The following is a 20506-nucleotide window of genomic DNA, read 5'->3' on the forward strand; positions in this document are numbered from 1 at the left end:
ATCACCTGAGCCTGGGAGGTCAAGGCTGCAATGAGCTGTGATAGCATCACTGCTCTCCAGCCTGGGCAACAGAGTGAGACCTGTCTCAAGAGAAATTTTTTTTTTTAACCAGCTTAACCATTTTTAAATGTACAGTTCAGTGGTATTTAATACATTTGTCTTGCTAACATCACCACCATTCATATCCAGGACTCTTATCTTGTGAAGCTAAAATTCTCTATCCATTAAACAAATGGTAAGTCTTCATCATTCCTCTCCCCATTCTCTGGCAACCAGCAGTCTACACTATGACTTGTTTTCTTTTTTTGAGACAGAATTTCACCCTGTTGCCCAGGGTGGAGTGCAATGGCGCAATCTCAGCTCACTGCAACCTCTGCCTCCTGGTTCAAGTGATTCTTCCACCTCAGCCTCCCAAGTAGCTGGGACTACAGGCACCCACCACTATGCCTGACTAATTTTTGTATTTTTTTGGTAGAGATGGAGTTTCACTACGTTGGGCAGGCTGGTCTCGAACTCCTGACCTCAGGTGATCTGCCTGCCTTGGCCTTCCAAAATGCTGGGATTACAGGCATGAGCTAGCACGCCTGGCCCTATAGTATTATTTTTGACTACTTTAAGTATTTCATTTAAGTGAACTCATACAGTATTTGTCTTTTTGTGCCTGGCTTTTTTCACTTAGCATAATGTCCTCGAGGTTAGTCTATGTTGTAGCATGTCAGAAGTTCCTTCTTTTTTAAGACTGAATAATATTCCATTGTGTGTGTATACCATGGCTTATCATTCATCTGTCAGTGGGCACTTGGGTTGTTTCCCATGTTTTAGTGCTTGTGAATAAAGCTACTGTGAACATGAGCATACAAGTACCTCTTTGAGACTCTTTTCAGTCTTTCTGGGTATATGCTCAGAATTTGAATTGGCTGGATCATATGGTAATTTTGTTTAAATTTTTTTTTTCTTTTCCTTTTTTTTTTTTTTTTTTTTTTAGAGACAGGGTCTTGCTCTGTTACCCAGGCTGGAGTTCAGTGGTTCTGTTGTGGCTTTCTATTACCTTAAACTACAGGGTTCAAGCAATCCTCCCACCTCAGCCTCCCCAGTAGCTAGGACTACAGGTGTGCACCACCATGCCTGGCTAATTTTAAAAGATATTTTGTAGATATAGGGTCTCACTGTGTTGATCAGGCTGGTCTTGAACTCGCGGGCTTAGGCAGTCCTCCCGCCTTGGCCTCCCACAGTGCTGGGATTATGGGTGTGAGCCACTGCATCTGTCCTGTTTTTAATTTTTTAAGGAACTGCTATACTGTTTTCCACAGTGTCTCAACCATTTTACAGACCTGCCAGCAGTACACAAGGGTTTCAGTTTCTACACATCCTTATAACACTTATTTTCTGCAGGGTTTTTTTTTTTTGTAGTAGCCTTTCTAATGTGTGTAAGGCGGTGTCATTGTAATTTTAATTTGCACTTTCCTAATGAATAGTGATCATCAAGGGCATTCTTAGATTGAAGAAAATTTTTGCCTTTTTTTAGCCATAAGTGCCTGGAAGTGCAGAGTACATGATTAATTTAGCTTGGGGCCGCTGTCTTGATTTGTGCTGAAGCTGCAGCAGTTTTGCCCTCCAGTGCCTTTTTGCCTTCCTGTCGTCGTTTTTGCATCATTAGTACAGGTGTCAACACAATAAAAAAAGACAATGAATGTTTTCGTATGCTTATCAAAGTAATTTTAACATTGCAGGCTCCTGGGTTCCCAGATCACTCTTTGAGAATTGCTGGATTACTAGTATGTTTTCTATGTTTTGTTGTTTTGTTTTGTTTTGTTTGAGATGGAGTCTTCCTCTGTCACCCATGTTGGAGTGCAGTGGCACAATCTCGGCTCACTGCAACCTCCGCCTTCTGGGTTTAAGTGATTCTCCTGCCTCAGCCTCCCAAGTAGCTGGGATTACAGGCACCCACCACCACACCTGGCTATTTTTGTATTTTTAGTAGAGATGGGGTTTCACTATGTTGGCCATGCTGATCTCAAACTCCTGACCTCAAGTAATCCACTAGCCTCAGCCTTATTGTTATATTTTTATACATGATTCTTATCTGTTTCAGTACCTGGAACTGTTAAAAATTAATGTTATTTAACTTACAGTTGGCTAAGGAAGATTGGCTACAGTTCAGAAAACTGCTTACACCTTCCACAGGATTTAGCCATAAATTTTTTTTTTTCCCCAGACGGAGTCTTGCTCTGTTGCGCAGGCCGGAGTGCAGTAGTAGCGCGATCTCGGCTCACTGCAAGCTCTGCCTCCTGGGTTCACGCCATTCTGCTGCCTCAGCCTCCTGAGTAGCTGGGACTACAGGCGCCCGCCACCACGCCGGGCTAATTTTTTTGTATTTTTAGTAGAGACAGGGTTTCACCGTGTTAGTCAGGATGATCTCGATCTCCTGACCTCATGAGCCACCCACCTTGGCCCCCCAAAGTGCTGCGATTACAGGTGTGAGCCACTGTGCCTGGCCGCCATCAATATTTAATTTACTTAGCATGTTATAGCAGTGATTTCTGACTTACCTGCGTATTAAAATCATCTGGAGTGCTCTAAAACCAGTGTATAGTTCCCAGCTCTAGATTTCATTGGTTCCCAACTCTAGATTTCATTGGTTTGGGATGCTGCTTGGACTTTGGGATTTCAAAAGTTTCTCAGTTGACTCTAATATGCAGCCGAGGTTGAGGACCAGTGCTTTATAGTGATTGAACACTGTTTTGATTACCTGTTTACTCAAGTGTTTTCTATATAATTTAAATACAATAGGATTTTAAAAAATGGTTTTGACACTGTTACTGGAACAGAAGAAATTAGATTATGGTAACATGGTTTAAAAACTTGAGAAGTAGCAGTCAGTTCTATGTAAAAGTTTACTTGGGGAAGTATACTAGTGATTTTTAAAAATGGGGTTGGTAATTCTGATTGGAATATTATGGCCTGTGATGGGTCACTTATTCTCAAAAGTATTATTTTTTTTCTTAAACCACTTGATTTATAGTATTCTTTTGTATTTACATAAGTACTCACTGTACAGAATTATTGGGGGAACCTGCCCCTAATAATTTGATGTGAGTCCTTTTCTATTTTCCCTAAGTGTTTGCCAGTCTGAGAAATAAAAGGAAAGAGTACAAAAGAGAGAAATTTTAAAGCTGGGTGTCCGGGGGAGACATCACATGTCGGCAGATTCTGTGGTGCACCCCAAACCGCAAAACCAGCAAGTTTTTATTAGTGATTTGCAAAAGGGGAGAGAGTGTACGAATGGGATGTGGGTCACAGAAATCACATGTTTCGCAAGGCAATAAAATATCACAAGGCAAATGGAGGCAGGGCGAGATAGCAGGACTGGGGCGAAATTAAAACTGCTAATGAAGTTTTGGCACGCATTGTCGTTGATAACATCTTATCAGGAGACAGCATTTGAGAGCAGACAACCAGTCTGACCAAAATTTATTAGGTGGGAATTTCCTCGTCCTAATAAGCCTGGGAGCACTATGGTAGACTGGGACTTACTTCATCCCTTATCTACAACTGTAAAAGACAGATGTCCCTAGAGCAGCCATTTTAGAGACCTCCCCCAAGGCACACATTCTCTTTCTCAGGGCTGTTCCTTGCTGAGAAAAATAATTCAGCGATATTTCTCCTGTTTGCTTTTGAAAGAAGAGAAATATGACTCTGTTCTGCCCGGCTCTCAGGCAGCCAGACCTAATGGTTATCTCCCTTGTTCCCTCAGCATCACTGTTATCCTGTTCTTTTTTTCAGGGTGCCCAGATTTCATATTGTTTAAACAATTTGTGCAGTTAACACAATCATCACAGGGTCCTGAGGCGACATTCATCCTCACCTTACAAAGATGACGGGATTAAGAGACTAAAGACAAGACAGGCATAGGAAATCACAAGAGTATTGTTGGGAAAGTGGTAAATGTCCATGAAATCTTCACAGTTTATGTTCAGAGATTGCAGTAAAGACAGGCATAAGAAATTATAAAAGTATTAATTTGGGGAACTTAATGAATGTGCATGAAATCTTCACAATTTATGTTCTTCTGCCATGGCTTCAGCTGGTCCCTCCGTTCAGGGTCCCTGACTTCCCGCAACATAGAATGCATTATATTAGTAATGGAGTAGAAGTAAGTATTTCTTAGAAAATGAATTTTAAAGTAATACAAGCACATTTTTTTTCAGGTGCTAATGTCTTTTTTTTCTTAGAATTAAAAGGATTTTCCTTTTTTTTTTTTAGAATTAAAGTTGGGAGAACTACTTCATGATAAGCTGTAAGTATTCTTTGAAAATGGTATAGTGTAATATTTCAGTCTTTTTTTTTTCTCATGTGGAGTAATATTCCCTGAAGTTTGAGTAAGTTTACATTTCAAAATTATGAAAATAAAACTAATTATAAATATATTTTTAACTGTGATGAGCTATTTTGGGGCAGCTAACCCTAGTTGTGATGTGAAATGGTTATACCTAGGGAAACTGTAACTTATGGTCCTTTCCTGGAGAGCAGATGTAATGAATGTGGAATTTCTTGAAGAAAAGGTATCAGTTGTATGTCATATGTGATAGGTTGGTTGATAACCAGAAATTGGGTGACTAAGTGCCTAGATAAAAGTAAATGAGAATCCCTGTGTCTTAGTCAGTTTAGTGTTGCTATAGCTAAATACCTGAAACTGGGGAGTTTATAAAGAGGTTTATTTGACACAATCCCTGTGTCTTAGTCAGTTTAGTGTTGCTGTAGCTGAATACCTGAGACTGGGGAGTTTATAAAGAGGTTTATTTGATGACTGGAAGGTTAAGATTGGGCAACTGCATCTAGTGAGAGCTTTAGGGTGCTTCAACTCATGGTGGAAAGCAGAAGGGGAGCAGCAGGGAGTGGCATGTGGTGCGAGGAGATCACATGGCAGGGGAGGATGCAAGAAAGAGAAACCGAGGAAGTCAGAGTCTTTAAAACAACCCACCCTCTTGGATGGTATTGTTGACCCTTGAACAACTTGGGGATTGGGGTGCCGACCCACCCCCTTACAGTAAAAAATCCACATAAAACCTTTAACTCCGCCAAAATCTTAACTACTGGTAGTCTGTCATTGACTGGAAGTCTTACCAATAACATAAACAGTTGATTAACACATATTTTGTGTGTCATATGTGCCATATACTATATTCTTACAATAAACTAGGGAAAAGAAAATGTTATGAAGAAAATTATAAGGAAGAGAAAATATACTTACTGTTCATTAAGTGGATCATCATAAAGGTTTTCATGTTTGTCATATTTGTGTTGAGCAGACTGAGGAAGGAAGAGGAAGTTAGTCTTGCAGTCTCTGGTGGCACAGGTGCAAGAAAACCTTTGTCTAAGTGGACTCATGCAGTCCAAACACATGTTGTGAAAGGGTCAACTGTAATTCATTCCTGGGAGAGCAAGAACTCACCTCCCTCAGAGGGCTTTAATCTATTCATGGGGATTCTCCTCCATGCCCAAGACACTTCCCACTAGGCCTCACCTCCCAACACTGCCACATTGGGGATCAAGTTTTAACATGAATTTTGGTGGAGGCAAGCCACATTCAAACCATAGCACCTTGGAAAAACAAAATAAATGGAAATACTTGTTCATGTTTATATGCCTATATATAGCCCCAGTTCCTATACTGCCATGGCCAGGCTCAATTTTCAGGGTTAGGAATGTGAAACTTTTAATTAGTAAGTAGACAAGATTGGACATTGTGGTTGTGGGGAAGGGAAAGTAGAATCTGAAATTCAGTTCTTCTCAGATTTGAGCGTGCGACAGAATCATCTGGAGGGCTTACTAAAGCATAGATTGCTGGGCCCCACCCCGAGAATTCTTTATTAGGTCTAGTGTGAGACCACAGAAATCTTAAATATTTCTTTTTTTGTTGTTGTTTTGTTTTGTTTTGTTTTGAGATGGAGTTTTGCTCTTGTTGCCCAGGCTGGAGTGCAGCGGTGCGATCTCAGCCCACCGCAACCTCTGCCTCCCGGGTTCAAGCGATTCTCCTGCCTCAGCCTCCCAAGTAGCTGCGATTACAGGCATGCACCACCATGCCCAGCTGTTTTGTAACAGGGTTTCTCCATGTTGGTCAGGCTGGTTTGAACTCCCAACCTCAGGTGATCCACCCGCCTCGGCCTCCCAAAGTGTTGGGATTACAGGTGTGAGCCACCACGCCCGGCAGAAATCTTTTTCTTCCTCACAGTGCGTGTAAAATCATTTGAGTGGCAAGTACATGGAATAATTTTGGTATCAATCGACAGTTAATTGAAGTAGAAGTGTTAGCAAGTTGAGAAGACTGAATACATAGAATAGTTATTAAAAGTAGTATAATTTTATACCATTGTGAAAATATGAATAAGCTTACTGGCTCAAAAACAATCTGTGGACTTAATTTTTTTATTTGCAGATTTGGTCTTTTTGAAGCCATGTCTGCTATTGAAATGATGGATCCCAAGATGGATGCTGGCATGATTGGAAACCAAGTTAATCGAAAAGTTCTCAATTTTGAACAAGCTATCAAGGTAGTCACCATTGTACTTTTTGTGTTTCCTTTTATCTTTTGTTATTTTATGTTAAAACATTGTGCTTAATAATGAAATGAAACGTTGTATTAAAGTCTGTTTCCTTCAAAGCAGCTCAAGTATATAAACAAGAATTAGTTACAACCTTTATATGTTAAAATCTGAAAATTAAGGTCTTCATTAAAATCTTGCTCTAAATTTGTGCATTTGTGTACTTTAAAATTAATTTTTGAAAGCATTTCACTCTATTCAAATAGGAAAATTGGCTTGGGTGTTAAATTTTGTGTATTAATATGTTAATACATAAAAGTAAATTTGCACAAGTACAATACTTGTGGTAGTGAATTTAAAGTTGCTTTAGAAATTCATTTATACTTGCAATAGAGTTTGATTTTACATATTTTATAAAGAAAGGTTTGCTGAGCAAATGAATATTGTAAACAAAATTTGCAAGTAATATAGTTAACTAAAGCGTTTTAAAAAATCTTTAGTTTTCTTTCTAAGTAGTTTTGGGTCATTAAAATGATTTATATTAATACTTAAAGCTGGTTTGAACTGCTTTTAAAATACTTGTTGATTTGGCTTTTCATTTTATATAAAGGCCTTTATTGTTTAGATTTTTCTTATTGAAGACCTAAGATATATTGTTTTTACAATTATGTCAATTAAAAATAAAATATATAAGATGATAGTTTTTGAGAATACAGAGTTAATTTGGTGTGATAGTTTTATCAGATGATAGATAGCATTTTCTTAGAATTGCTGTTTTTAAATATTGAATGTTAGAAATCCAGAATGCTACTATACATAGTAACCATGTTTAAAAAAATTTCTGCTTATATGTCACATTCTTCCTCCTTTTTAGGATGGCACTATTAAAATTAAAGATCTCACCTTGCCTGAACTGATAGGGATTATGGATACATGTTTTTGCTGTTTGGTAAGAATGGAATTAAGACTATTGGTTAATTTAAAAACTGTGATTTACCTGAATCTTGTGATTTAAAAGCCTATACACTAATGTTGAGTATGAAATAAATGTAATACTTGGCCTAGTAAAGATGTGCATAAGATTGGCAGGCCTGGTAATAGGATTTCATCTTGTCATCTACTTGATTTTACATTTTAATTTTCTGGGTGAAGGGATATTTTCTTTTCAGTGAAGATAGTATTGTAGCCATTGGTCATAATACCCTTTTCGTTCTCAAGTTACTCAAGCAATAAGTCTGTAATTGGAAGGTTTCATAAATAAGCGTGGAATCGAAACAAAAGAGAGCTAGACAATGGCTTTGGAGAGATTTTTTCTAATCTAGGATAAATTGTGGTAAACTGGCCATCTCCTGGGAAGAAAATTTTTTAGTGATTTGTATATGCTGAATTATGTTTTCCCTGGAAAGTATTGTGTGTGGAGAAATTCTCATTTGTACTGCTTTCCTCTCCCCCCTGCTTTCTGACCATCCCTTTCTTTAAAATTGACATTAAATCATTGTCCTTAGAAATACGTAAAATTTATTCATTTGTTCATTCAGCGTTTATTGATTGATTGCCAGTCTGTGTAGTTGTATTAGGTGTTTTATATGTACAGTTTTCACTTACGTTTTACATGAGCTTTATTAGGTATCCGTACTATCTTACTGTCTATGGTTATGTTGCTTGGGAGGGCCCTTGCCAGAATCTTAATCCTGATCCTTCATCTTCCAAAGCTGTCTCTTTACCCCCTCAAAGATTTCTTTATTACCTTTTAGCAGTTTACAGTCCTAGTGGGTGGAGTAAAGAAAAGAGTCAAAGGATTGCTGGGAACAGACGTGAATAAACAATTCTGACAACATGAAAATGCTTTTATAATGGTGCTGTGGGAACAGAGAGGAGGAGTTAATTATGTCTGGGAGAGTAAGAAAGGCTGTAGAAAGGAAGTAATATTGGTATGAGGTACTAAAGAATGGTAGGTGTATGACAGGAAGATTCATGGTTTAGTAGGCCAAGAGGTATATTGCATGGGCATGGCAATGTGAAAATGTTCATTTTGGAAAATCATAGATAGCTGCTTAAGGCTGAAGTCTGGCAGGGAGCCAAGTAGGAGGAGTGTGGGATAAGTGGAGAGTGGTGGAGAAGGAGGGAAAGGTAAACAGAAGGAGTATTTTTGCCAAAGTTGAGGAACTATTCTGTGAGACTCTTGGGACTGTATTTAAAAATTTGGACTTTAAAAGGCAGATGGTTTTTAGTCTGGAAAGTCTCTCTTCTGCACAGTAGTTAATACCAAATACACACCTTAATTACAAGTTTTCCACAAACATTTGTCATTTTGCAATGCAGTAGCATATGTCTTACTCTGTTGCAGAATTCTTGGGCTTTAGTGTAAAAATAACTATAAACTTGGGCAAATGATTTAAACTCTTACTCTGTTTCTTTACATGTAAAAGGAGAAAAATACCACCTTTCTCAAAGTGTTAGGAAAAAATGAGAGATATTTGAAAATAACCTAGCATAATATTTGGGACACAGTACTTACCCAATTTTGCCTGTTGTTGGTATTCCCAATCTCTAGTACATGGTGCCAGACATATAGTGGTCACTCAGTAAAATAGTATAAAATGATTCTCTTAGTGTTTTAGAAAGATCTCTACTTGGGGGTATTAAATTGGAGATGGGAGGCAGGAAAACCTGTCTAGTTTCTAGTTTCTTCCGATAATCTAGGTGAGATATGGTGTTGGCTGGGTTGTGGTGGTAAGGATTATAAAGTTCGATGAGTGTCTAAGGATCTGGTTAGTTCTACAATTGTGAATTTTCCAGTTTATGGATTTTTTTATTGACTACATTGTGGACCTTATTTCTTTTGGATGCTACATAAAGAGGCAGTCTTAATTTCATTAATCTCTAATATGTTGCAAACTGATGTACATACGACAGTGATTCCCATAGATGCTTGAAAAATGTTAGTCAATGAAAGGAATTCTAACTTGTCTTTTTTTTAAGTCTTGTGATTAATCTTATCTGGGTCTATGGTGCTTCTGGCCTTTGACTCTAGGATCAATTTAGACTTTGCAGACTCAATTTTATCACCTTAAATATATACTCTTTTGTTTCTTTATAGATAACATGGTTAGAAGGCCATTCGTTGGCACAGACAGTATTTACGTGCCTTTACATTCATAATCCAGACTTTATAGAAGATCCTGCTATGAAGGCTTTTGCTCTGGGAATCTTGAAAATCTGTGACATTGCAAGGGAAAAAGTAAATAAAGCTGCTGTTTTTGAAGAGGTAAGATTTTGTAATGTAAGAATTCCTTGGCCAGGTGTGGTGGCTCATGCCTGTAATCCCAGCAGTTTGAGAGGCCAAGGTGGGCAGGTCACCTGAGGTCAGGAGTTTGAGACCAGCCTGGCCAACATGGTGAAACCCTGTTTCTACTAATACACAAAATAGCCAGATGTGGTGGCATGCACCTGTAATCCCAGCTACTTAGGAGGCATGAGAGTTGCTTGAACCCAGGAGGCAGAGGTTGCAGTGAGCTGAGATTGTGCCACTGCACTCCAGCCTGGGCAACAGAACGAGACTGTCTCCAAAAAAAAAATAATTTCTGAAGTTCATTGACTACCTTATTCACTGTGATGTATTTAAATGATCTTGTGATACATACTTTCGTCTATATGTATATTTAAAAACAGTTTTTAAAAGTAATGCTGTTGCCATTTACAGATATATTGGGTAAAGTAATTCAGTTCTATCCAAGAAAGGGCTTTCATCTTAGCATATGTTCTTTCTGTCAGTACCGTTCACTGAGTATCCGTATGTGCAGACTACTGTTTTTGGAGGTTGTGGGGATTCCCAGAGAAAAATGAAAGAGACAGCCCTTGTCCTCCAGTCTGTTAGAAATTATAATACAAAGGCCGGGCGCGGTGGCTCAAGCCTGTAATCCCAGCACTTTGGGAGGCCGAGACGGGCGGATCATGAGGTCAGGAGATCGAGACCATCCTGGCTGACACGGTGAAACCCCGTCTCTACTAAAAAATACAAAAACTTAGCCGGGCGAGGTGGCGGGCGCCTGTAGTCCCAGCTACTCGGGAGGCTGAGGCGGGAGAATGGCGTAAACCCGGGAGGCAGAGCTTGCAGTGAGCTGAGATCTGGCCACTACACTCCAGCCTGGGCGACAGAGCGAGACTCTGTCTCAAAAAAAAAAAAAAAAAAAAAAAAAGAAATTATAATACAAAAAGGGAGCTAAGGAGAACAAAGACATGAATATTTTAGGGTATAGACATTTTCCTTTGGTTTGTCTAAGTTTTAGAGATAGAAAGATTTTTTCCCCTTTAGTGTAAAAAATAAGCTTTCGGATGCTGATAATTTTCAGGGAATTGCATCTCAACCTAGGACTACAAAAAAAAAAAGAATTGTATAAGGGAAAACGTGATAGCATTTGAAATTATTGATAACTAACTATTTTTGTTAAATTCTTCTGTTGAAACCGATGTTTCTTTTTAGTGCTGTTACTGGTCCAGAATAAATTTCTTAGGATCCAACAATGGTTCAGTGTATAGTATGTAAAACTTTTCTCAGTTTATACTATGTATGTGAGAATAATTAAATGTATACTCAATATGTTTGTCAATATTTGAAGGTGTGGCTTTTTTTTTATTTGGAGGGGATGGGGTTTCAGTCCTTTTGCCCAGGCTGGAGTACAATGGGGCAATCTCAGCTCACTGCAACCTCCATCTCCTGAGTTCAAGCTATTCTTGTGCCTCAGCCTCTCGAGTAGCTGGGATCACAGGTGTGCACCACCACGCCTGGCTAATTTTGTATTTTAGTAGAGACCCGGTTTCACTCTGTTGGCCAGGCTGATCTCAAGCTCCTGAGCTCAGGTGATCCACCTGCCTCAGCCTCCCAAAGTTCTGAAATTACAGGCGTGAACCACCGTTCCTGGCCGTATGGCTTTGTGAGTTGTTTGAAATAGTGTCCACTTTTTATATAGTCATTGGTTATTTGCATATTGTATTGATATGAGTATCATTATGGAAAATTTTATTCATTTGGATAGAATTTTAAAAAGATTAGTTTGAGTTAGAGAAATGCAGATTATTTTAAATACTAGTATTTTCAAAGTACAACTAAAAGGACATCAGAATCAGTGGGCAGAGAGGATTCCTTGAATAACAGTGCATGAACAATTGCTTGGCACCCTTGAAAGTTACTTTATCATTTCGTATCAAAATTTCAGAAAGCTGAAATGTGTTCAGTAAGAAAAATTAAAAGAAGATAGTTTACAGAAAATAAAATGGCCTTTAAATGTAAGATGCTTAATCTCACTTTAATGCAAATTAAAACTGAAATACCATGTTTTTACCCATTGTTGGCAAAGATTAGAAATTGTTTATAATAAGATTGATGAAGATGGGAAAACAGGCACTCATATACTCTGTGTGTATGTATGTGTGTGTGTCAATGAATATGAGCGGTCATTATTTCCCACTTCTTAGTCTTTTTTTAGAACTTTTTATTGGGGAATAATTTCAGATTAACAGCAATTATGGGAACCAGCACAAAGAACATATAATTCGTATGCAGATTCAGCTACTGTTAACATACTGTCCCATTTGCTTTTTTCACTTATGCATGTGCTCCTGCTCACTCTCCCTCTCATGTATGTATGTATGTCTTTTCCTGACCTGTTAGTAAGTTGTGCCCATTACAGCCTTCTTCCCCGTGACACTTTAGTGTGTTTCTCCAAAGTAAAAGGGCACTGTCCTGCAGAACCACAGCACAATTATCAACTTCAACAAATCCGTAATAACAATACACTATTCAGATTCCATTTTTGTTAATTGACCCAATCCTTCTTAGTGTTTTTTCCCCGATCCAGTCTAGAATTATGACCTGCATTTAATTGCGTATTTCTGTAGTATTCTTTAAGCTACATGAGATCCTCAGCTTTTCTTTATTTCCGGTGACATTGATATTTTTGTGAACACAACCTTGTCCTGCTTTTCATTTCTTAATAGGCTATGCCTCACTTGGGTTTATCTGTTCTTTCCTAATGATTAAATTTAGATTGTGCAGTCTTGGGTGGAATATAACATAAGTGATGTGTGTTTTTCAGGGTGTCACATCTGGAGGTATACAGTCTGTCTGCCCTTCAATGGTGATATTATTTTGGTCAGTTCATAAAGCTTTTGTCTTACTTCCATATGGTTACTGTTTTTTCCCTTTGTATTTAAGCAATCTTGGGATACACTTTAAGACCATAAAAATATCCTGCTGACTGAAATCTCTCCCCTTAGATTGAACGTCTATCGACGGTGCTTGCCTGGACTAATGTTTACTGTGATGGTTGCAAAATTTGTATTTTTTGATTCCAGTACATTTTCCACATTGATCAGTCAGTACTTGACATCCTACTCTAAGCAAGACTCATACGTTTTTGGTGGGAGTGTAAACTCTTACAACTTTAAAAAAGAGCAATGTGGTGATATCTGTCATAATCTAATATGCATGTCTTGACTCAGCAGTTTCACTTCTAGCACTCCATCCTACAAATATATTTGTGTTTGTACACAAAGACCTGTGTACAAGGATATTACTTACAGAATTGTTTGTAGTAACTAGTTTGGAAACCACCTCAATATCCATCAGTAGGAGACTAATTAAAAGATGTTACATTCATACAATCAAGTGTTTTGCTGCTGGCTGGTGTGGTGGCTCATGCCTATAATTCCAGCACTTTGAAAGGACAAGGTAGGCAGATGACTTGAGCCTGGGAGTTCGAGGCCAGCCTAGGCAACATATCGAGACCGTGTCACTACAAAAAATGCAAAGATTAGCTGGGTGTGGTGGTGTGTGCCTGTAGTCTCAGCTACTGGAGAAGCTGAGGTTGGAGGATCGCCTGAGCCTGGGGAGGTCAAGGCTGCAGTGAGCTGTGATTATGCCACTGCACTCCAGTTTGTGTGCAGAGTGAGACTCTGTCTCCAAAAAAAAAAAGGGTATTTTACTGATTTTAAAATGGAGGAGGAGATTGATTTATGTGTAGAGATAAGATTAGATTTCTAAAGTGAGAAAAGTCAGGTGTAGTAAAGCATGTGTATAGCTTGCTACCACTTTTTTCTGTTTTAAAAAGGGAGATGGGTAGCTAAATCTTCATACACAAGAGGATAATAGGTCTTGAGGGCTGGGGTATACGCTTGTTTGCACTGTTGGGATTTTTATGGTGTGTCTGCATTATTTTGTTTTTAAAGAAACTAAGTTTTTTAGTAACAAGAAATTATAATTGAATTTTATTTCTAGAGGATTCCACTTTGTTACCCAGGCTGGAGTGCAGTGGCATGATCATAGCTCACAGGTAGCCTCATTCCTATGCTCCAGCAATACTTTGCCTCAGCCTCCTGAGTAGCTAAGACTACAGATGTGTTCCACCACACGTGGCTAATTTTTAAATTTTTTGTAAAGACTGGGATTTGCTTTATTGGCCAGGCTAGTCTCAAACCCTGGGGCTCAAGTCATCTTCCCACCCCAACATCCCAAAGTGCTGGAATTACAGCCGTAAGCCACCACACCTGGCTGGTAATTGAAGATCCATTTATATTCTGGATGAAGGTCTTACTAGGAAATGGGAGAAATGTTAAAGGAAGAGACTAATAGGACAAGAGTGATAGAAAAACTTTTAGGAAAAATAAAAGGTACAAACATAAGATAATTTTTATGAATTATGGTCACATTCAAGTAAAGTATAACACTCAGCCCCAATTGAATAAATGGGCAATAAAATAGGTTGCTTATTTTATGAAGGAAGGTTATCAAATGGCTGTAACACTTTTAAAATTTAGCTTCACTATAATCCAGGAAATACAAATGAAAATGAGTAGTTTGATTTTTTCTTTCTTTTTTTTTTTTAACCTCACCCACCTCTTGATCTCAGATTTCCCGGCTCCTAGAACTGATTGATTTTCATGAATATAATTTTAAAAATGAAAATGTTCAATGTTGGAAGGAATGCAGTAAGCTGACACTTCTGTTTTTACTAGTGTACATTAGCACAGCTGTTTTGGCAAACAGTTTAATAATGTGTATATCAAGAATCTTAAAAATACTGATATTTAAACTAGTTATTTCTTGTAACTCAGCCTTAAAGAAATAATTAGGCCGGGTGCTGTGGCTCACACCTGTAATCCCAGCACTTTGGGAGGCCACGATGGGCGGATCATCTGAGGTCAGGAGTTCGAGACTAGCCTGGCCAACATGGTGAAACCCCGTCTCTACTGAAAATACAAAAATTAGCTAGGCATAGTGGCACATGCCTGTAGTCATGCCTACTTGGGAGGCTGAGGCAGGAGAATCGCTTGGACCTGGGAGGTGGAGCTTGCAGTGAGCTGAGATTGCACCACTGCACTCCAGCCTGGATGACAGAGTAAGACTCCATCTCAACAACAGTAACAAAAAAGGATGTAATTAGAAACGTGGGCACTTTATGCCCAAATGCATTAACCAGAGTTTTCATTAGTGAACAATTGACACCAACCAGAATGCCACCATTAGAGTTACGGTTGAAATAAATTATGGATAATTGATTACACACAATTTATTATGTATATTGAGTACGTAGTTATTAACATGATGAAAGAGTGCTGAATAACATGGAGAAATGTATATGTCAAAAGGTTAAAAAAGCAGCATTGTAGCCAACTGTGTAAAAATAAAACTGGAAAAAGAGAAAACCAGAAGTTTGCTCCTGGGCCAAAAGATTGTATTTTCTTCTTTTTGCTAAAATTTTCAGATTTTCCAGATAAGTTTGTCTTAGTCTTATAATTAGAAAAAAATACTGATCTAGTAAAAAGTCTTCAAAAGACCTGGTGATGAATAAGAATGATTTGGCCGGGTGCGGTGGCTCATGCCTGTAATCCCAGCACTTGGGAGGCCTGAGGCAGGCGGATCACGAGGTCAGATCGAGACCATCCTGGCTAACATGGTGAAACCGTCTCTACTAAAAATATAAAAAATTAGCCAAGTGTGGTGGGGGACGCCTATAGTCCCAGCTACTTGGGAGGCTGAGGCAGGAGAATGGCATGAACCTGGGAGGTGGAGCTTGCAGTGAGTCAAGATGGCGCCACTGCACTCCAGCCTGGGCGACAGAGAGAGACTCCATCTCAAAACAAAACAGAGAAGGATTTATAATGAGCAAATTATTTATTTAAATTGGGTGTTTCTGGAGTTCCTAACTGCTGGTGTATCTTGTTCTCAGGTGTGTCTCCTGATCTGGAGACATTTTCTGATTTCTTTCTTAACATCTTGCTCACATGCCGAAAATGGGAACCCTATCAAACCACTTTTCCTTTTGCATTCTGTATCTTGCAATATTGTACTGCCAGTGTTATCTTTGATTACCTCTTTCCTCTTACTCCTTACATCCAGATTATTTTGCTTTGGCTTGCAGATGCCTTGAATTGGGGCACTGTTTTTTCTCTCATCATTTCTGCTTTAGTTCTTCAACTTTAGGTTTGGCTTCCTTGGAGTTTCTGAACTCTTCTCTCTGGTCCAGTATTTTCTTTCTAGTTCATTCTCCATATGACCACCAGTTATCTTCCTAAAAATAGGTATCCTCATATTTGGTATGTGAAAATTTAAATGGGGTGTGCGTGTATGTACATCTTAATAAAAGTACTAATACTTGTATGTAATTTAAAAAGTTAAATAGCCCACTTATGAGGAAAAATAGTTCTCTGCCTTTTTTTTCTTTTTTTTTACTGTTCCATATTATTTCCATATATCTAGATAATCTAATCTAACTTCTGGATTTAAGGATTTACTAACTTTAGCTTTGATATGTTAGATTAGATCACAATATATCTCATATTACCCCTGCCCTTGCCCCAAATAGTAATCTAAAAGCTGGTTAAATCATTATGGAGCATTGATGTTATCGTGATTGTATAAATATTAATGAGAGGTGAGCCAAAGTGGTATATGCTTATATTTCCTTTCTCATACAAAATTTTGTTTTTCTTATATGTGATAATTATCTCTCTTTTTGATTTGCTTAGTTTTCTATGTACTTCTCCCCAGTTCTTTCGCTCACTGTTGTGAAACCTATCAGATAATCTGTCAGTTGTGTATTTTCTTTTGAAAATGCTCCTCTTGAAGTCTTCTTGTTCTCTAGCTTCAGGCTGCATCACTTGTGTTCTGTGCCCACTACACAGCTGTGTCATTGTAGTTTTTTGTTCTCTTTTCTCTGGGAATTTCATTTCCTCCTCTGTTTTGTTAGGTCTCTTGTTATCTGGCCTACATGCCTTTATTATTCTTAGTTTATTATTTTGTTTGGTGGAATATTTCCAGTTCTTCAGAGAGACAAGAAGGTAGATTTTGAGACCTGGTATGTCTTTAAAAAAAAAAAACAACAAAAAACTCCCCTACCCTCACACTTATTTGGTAAGTTGCTATTTACCATATAAATAGAAGTAGTCTTCCTACCTGCCTACATGTGCCCTATATTCCGATGCTTTCCTGTTATATAGATGGACCTTCTGTATTCGTAAGGATGATAACTTCTGCTTGTGCATTGATCCTATATTCTATCTTCAAAGATACTACTCTAGCAATTCTTCCCTGTGTTCTTTGCGTAATGAATTTACCCCTCTGCTAGATAATTTACATCAGCATGCAAACGTGCTTTATATTCTTCTCGTTAAGTCTGTCATTTCTTAGCATAATACTGTCCTTCATCTGCACATACCTTAATTCTTTTCAGCCAGATCCTTTTTAGAAGGGGTGCCTACAGCCTGGACAACATAGCAAGACCCCATCTACAAAAAAATAAAAAATTTAGCCAGGCATGGTGATGTGGTACACCTCTGTAGTCCCAGCTACTTAAGGCTGAGGCAGGAAGATCTCTTGAGCCCAGGAGTTCGAGGCTATGGTGAGCTACAATTGCACTCCACTCCAGTCTGGGCAGTCAAATGACCCTGACTCTTAAAAAAAAAAAAAAAAAAGATGTATTCATAGTCACTGTCTCTGGTTTTCTTCTTTTTCTCTCTGCTCCAGTCAGGCTTTACACCTTTCACTAAAACTACCGTGTTACAGTCATCAAAGACCTCGATGTTAAATTCAGTGGTTAGATTTGGTCTTAAACTTGAATTACCAGCAGATTTTGATGTAGTCATCACTCTGTCCTCAAAATACATTCTTTGCTTGGCTTTTAAGATGCTTTTCTTCCCTGGTTTGCTACCTCACTGGTGGTTCTTGTCTGTCATCTCTTTCTGTAAACCAGAACTATACAATGGAAATGTAAGCCACATGTATAGTTTGATTTAGTGTTCTAGTGGCCATAGGTGAAAATAATTTGAATGCTGTATTTTATTTAACTCAATATATCTAAAATATTAGTGTTTTGGCTGCATAGTATTGTGTGAAGAGTACAGTTTTTGAATACTTATTTCTGACAAAGGATGCTGCAATTACTGGACAAAAGTATAATGAGACACAGGATATGTACTTAGTTTCAAAAAATATCTTTCCACCAGATACTTACTAATTACAAAGGGAAAAATGATAGCTTTGTCATGGAGAAACTTGGCGGATAGCACCTTAGTCAAGTGGCCAGAATTATCAGTAATTAGACAGATTGACATGTGCTTACTTATACAGTGTTCTAGGAAGGACATATCACTTCTGTGGTATTCCTATCAAATATGATATAACTTAAGTGTAATCTTGAAGAAATATCAGGCACACCTGTTACTGAGGGATGTGCTACAAAATGTATATTACAAAGTATTGTTCAAAATATACTATTTTGAAGTACTGTTTGAAAAGATACTTCTAAATGTCAGATACGAAAGTTAAGGACAGAGGAAATGCTCCAGATCAAAGGAGGTTAGAGACATGAATTTCTTTATTTGGTAATTGTACTGTGGTTATGTATGAGGAAGATTTTGTTTTTAGGAAATCATACTGAAGTATTTAGAAGTAAAGGGGCATCATGGTCTGCAACTTAATCTCAAATGTTTCATTTTGTCACTATCACAAGTGCTAACCTGTTTGTTAATACTCACAAACTCTGTCTTCTCTCTTGTTAAGGTGAAAGTATTCCTGTCACAGTCTAAGCTCAGCTCCTCCACTTGTGTTGCATTACTAGGCTCTCCTTCACTACTCGCTTACTCTAATCGGCATGTAAACATGCTTTACATTCATTTGAAAGCACCACAGTTTCGTTGATCCCATGGCTCCTTGTATCTACAATCCCATTTCCCAGCTACTCTCCAGGAAAAACTTCTTTAATGATTTGCTTATTCTACTTTTTCTTTCGTTTTCTCTTTATGTACTCCAAATGGTCGTTCTTTACCACCACTATGGAGAACTGGTCTTTACCCATCTTGCTAAATTCGGTGTTTTCACCCCTCCCTCTCCAGCCTGTGAGCATCATTAGACCCAGTTGACACACTGTGAAATACTTTTTTCTCTTTGTCTTCTTAATACCAGTCTTTTGGATTTCTTTCTGCCTCACTGGTAAGTCTAGTTCCTGTGCTTGCATCTCTAATTGCTAGGGTACTCGTGGACTCCCTCCCTCCTCCATAACCGCTCCCTAGGTTGATTTCCTCTACTTATGTGGCATTCAATATCAACTAACTATACACTGATGAAGTCCAAATTTATACCTCTAGCCTTGAGTCCTTCCCTGACTTCTAGTCTCAAGCAAGTGAAATCTGAAATCTCCACTTGGATGACCAAAGAAATTACAAACTTGATATACCCAAAATTGTACTTCATTTCTGCGCTTACTCCTGCTCCTCTCAAATACTGCCTTATCCCAGGAAATGGTACCATCACCTGCTTAGAACAAAACACTAAAAATGAGGCTTGATTGTACAGTTTACCTCATATCCACATTCAGTTCATCAGCATATCATGTTAGTGCTACCTTTGAAATATATCCTAATTTTTTTTTTTTTTTTTTTTTTGACCAACTTCTTACTCTCCCCACTGTTGCAATCCCAATCCAAGTTGTCATCAGCCCTTGCTTGGACTGTTGGTTAGAGTCCAATGTCTGGTCTCCCTAGTTTCACTCTTACTTCTGTCCTCAAGTACACAAATCTTCAAGAGTGATCTTTAATGGTAGCAGTCTGTTTACATGACTCTCTTGCTCTCACTTACCTAGTAACTTAGATTAAATTCTTATTACTGAGGTTTATATACCCAGGACCTGTGGTGTTCTTCCAGAAAGATAGTTTTCCTAAGACTCTTCTTGGCAAACTTACAGATAAGGTTTATGGATATTTTTGTTTTGTTGTTTTTCCTACACAGTGTTGGTCTGGTTTTTTAAAAATAGGAAGATGAGGCTGGATGTGGTGGCTCATGCCTATAATCCTAGCACTTTGGGAGGCTGAGATGGGTGGATTTACTTGAACTTAGGAGTTAGAGACCAGCCTGGACAACATGGCAAGACCCCATCTCTACTAAAAAAAAAAAAAAATTCAGCCTAGTGTGGTGGTGCATGCCTGTATTCCCAGCTACCTAGGAGGCTGAGGTGGGAGGATTGCTTGAGCCCAGGGTGGGGTGGAGGTTATAGTGAGCTGAGTTTGCGTCACTGCACTCAAGCCTGGATGACAGTGAGACCCTGTCTCAAAAAAAAAAAAAAAAAAAAAAAAGAGGGTGGGGGGGAGATTTTACATTGAAAAAGAAAAACCTAGATTGTTTTCTAAAACATTAGGAGACCTGACCACACTGGCCCTGTATTCATTCATAGCCACAACAGGATAAGTAGTGGCTGACCCCTTCTAAATGAAGCATATGTTTTCCAATTTGCCGGTCTCCACCATTCCCTAGTGTATGTTGTAGTCAGCCAGATATATTTAGGAAGATAACCTGCCTTTTGAGTTCGTGACCCCTGCCCTGGAATAAGTCGTTCGTTGAACACATATTTATTGAATAGAAGTCTATTTAGCACTATTCTAAGTCCTGGAGGTAAAATAGTAAATAAAGCCGT

The 20506-nt window shown here is 38.4% G+C and overlaps 1 protein-coding gene across 16 annotated transcripts in view; it reads left to right on the forward strand.

Annotated features, from left to right (window-relative positions):
• Positions 1 to 20506, forward strand: part of NAA35 (N-alpha-acetyltransferase 35, NatC auxiliary subunit) — a 90925-nt gene that overhangs the window by 11822 nt on the left and 58597 nt on the right. For 15 of the 16 annotated variants that reach the window (XM_074017750.1, XM_005582057.5, XM_074017751.1 and 12 more), the window contains exons 3-6: positions 4264 to 4297; positions 6437 to 6551; positions 7417 to 7491; positions 9643 to 9810. Coding sequence is in view for 9 of the 16 variants with exons in the window: in XM_005582057.5 (XP_005582114.1) it covers positions 4264 to 4297; positions 6437 to 6551; positions 7417 to 7491; positions 9643 to 9810 (392 nt within the window). In the remaining 7 variants the exon portion in view is untranslated. Of the gene's footprint in view, positions 1 to 4263; positions 4298 to 6436; positions 6552 to 7416; positions 7492 to 9642; positions 9811 to 12637; positions 12694 to 20506 lie in introns of all 16 variants that reach the window. The other variant, XM_074017747.1, reaches the window with a different exon arrangement.

This window comes from Macaca fascicularis, chromosome 15 (genome assembly GCF_037993035.2).
Source record: "Macaca fascicularis isolate 582-1 chromosome 15, T2T-MFA8v1.1".
In the NCBI taxonomy this organism is placed as follows: domain Eukaryota; kingdom Metazoa; phylum Chordata; class Mammalia; order Primates; family Cercopithecidae; genus Macaca; species Macaca fascicularis.